Raw genomic sequence first — 2,154 nt, 5'->3', positions numbered from 1 at the left:
CATTTGTCTTTAGCTTTCCATTTATTACAGCAAGAGTTGCTAATCCATTAATCTGATTGGCTGAACGAATCATGGTTGCTTTACAGCCTCCAAAGCCATTGCCTTGTACCAAGAAATAATATTGGCAAAATTCTCCTTTCAGTTCAACTTCTGGAACTGAATAAGAGGAAGAGAAAAAAAATGCTTCATAAATACAGCTTCAAAATAAGTTATCCCCTCGCATCATATTTTCATTCATATTCTCAGTATCAATTTTCCTCAGACCATGACAAATGTTATTAACAGGTTGTGCATTCATTGCATACATCAGGGGTTCTCAAACTGTGGGTCATGATTCCCGAGGGGGTTGTGAGCAACTTAAAAGGGGGCTGCAAACTTCCCAGGGGGTACGCGCAGTGGCACAGGGAAGCGGCACATGGTGGCAGCGCAAAGTGGTGGATGGCAGTGGTGGCTGCTGCATGCAAGCTCCCCGTCCCCCATTGCTACCATCCAGCACCGAGGGTCGTGGTATCAAAGTTTGCGAACCCCTAGCATACATACTTAATTCACTTAGCAGCCTGGCATAGATTCATAGATTGTTAGGGGCTGGAAGGGACCTCACAGATAATCGGGTGATCTTTGTGTGACTTTGGATTTATGTGACTTTGGAGCATGAGACTATACAAAGTTCAAACAGTAGGTCAGATTCTAGATTCAAACTCAGTGTCATTCTCATAGCACTTATCACTTCAGCTTGGTACTTGAATGGGAGATGCCTGAAAATTAACACCTGGTTTTGTGGATGGGTCAGTCTCAGATGGGGCATGCTTCCTGTTACCAAAATTTTAAATCTGTATCCTAACAACATGCTAATGAACGAAGAGTAAGAGGTCCAGAAAAATGGTTGTTATTAAAAATCCCAGATCCTTTTCATAAGGTTATCAGGGTTAATCCTGATGTAGTAACCTAATTTTATTTGGATTACTGTATTCTGCCTAAATTATTCTGTTCCTACAGTCTTCCGGACTTCTTTGAACATGCCCATACCATGCTAGTCTTCTGTCTTGTACTTAGATGCCTCTACTACCTTCACTGATGCTCTGAAGTATTTTTCACTTTATCTATCTTTGTCACTCCACACATCCCTAGGAGCATTCTCATCTCTGTCACGTTCAGTCTTCTTTCTTGAGTTTTCTTCAGGGGCCATGTCTCCACTCCATACAATGATGCTGGATGCACACGTCTTGTAGACTTTCCCCTTCAGCTTCGCTGATACTCTCCTATCGCATAATATTCCTGTTGCTAATTTCTAATTTGTCCACCTTGCTGTTACTCGTCATCTAACTCTCCACTCTGCTAAACAGTTGACCCCAGATGCTTGAACTTGTCAACTTGTTGAACACTGATTATCGCATTTCCAACAACAGGTACCTCAGAAATCACAGTGCATATATTCTGTTTTGGATCAACTAATCTGCATTCCTCTTCCCTCTACCACTTCTCTCCATTGGTTCAATCCATCTTGCACTTCCTTTAAACTCCAGAGCAAATGACTACCCAAGCTAGCTAGTGAGCTTAGACACCAGAGCTAGAAGCAGATAATTCAGTGAAGGAAGCAAAACCCAACCACTCCACTGCTAAAGCAAGTTCAGGTGAATGAGGTATAGATATAAACTGAGATTCACTTCACAAATTAAATTTGGCATCTTTAGCTGAAAGATGATTTATATAAATTCAGTTGTTACTAAATGACAAAAAAACCCCACCTTAACAAATGTATACATCTTCCTTGAAACTGGAGTAAAACTATATGATTGCTTTTTGCAAACATTAAGAGAGGAGACCATTTGGTAGATGGAATTTGCCAGCTGAATGTTTGGATTAAAACAAACTCTTTAGAGGATCAGAGAGAGAAGATATTCCCAAAACTGTTGGAAATGCGAGGCACCTCTTCAGAGAGGGAGGCACAACCAGGAGTGTTCATTTACTGTTTAAAGTCCTGCAAATGCTTCAGATTATTCATGAGGCAAATACTACCTACAAAGGAAGGATTTAATTCAAAAATGAAAAATCTCTGCTTAAGAATATAAGGATAATAAGAAATGCCTGCTTTGAAGCAGATGAAAAATAGTTCATTCTACTTCCTAACAGAAGCAGAGATAATATACATTGTAC

The 2,154-nt window shown here is 40.2% G+C and overlaps 1 protein-coding gene across 1 annotated transcript in view; it reads right to left on the bottom strand.

Annotated features, from left to right (window-relative positions):
- Positions 1–2,154, bottom strand: part of MTBP (MDM2 binding protein) — a 133,236-nt gene that overhangs the window by 47,433 nt on the left and 83,649 nt on the right. The window contains exon 12 of the mRNA XM_019528112.1: positions 103–156. Within this exon, the coding sequence (XP_019383657.1) occupies positions 103–156 (54 nt within the window). The remainder of the gene's footprint in view (positions 1–102; positions 157–2,154) is intronic.

Source organism: Gavialis gangeticus, unplaced genomic scaffold, assembly GCF_001723915.1.
Source record: "Gavialis gangeticus isolate Ggan-Ray unplaced genomic scaffold, GavGan_comp1, whole genome shotgun sequence".
Classification (NCBI taxonomy): domain Eukaryota; kingdom Metazoa; phylum Chordata; order Crocodylia; family Gavialidae; genus Gavialis; species Gavialis gangeticus.
The sequence above is the reverse complement of the archived record's forward strand: the minus strand, read 5'-3'. Positions and strand labels throughout refer to the sequence as shown.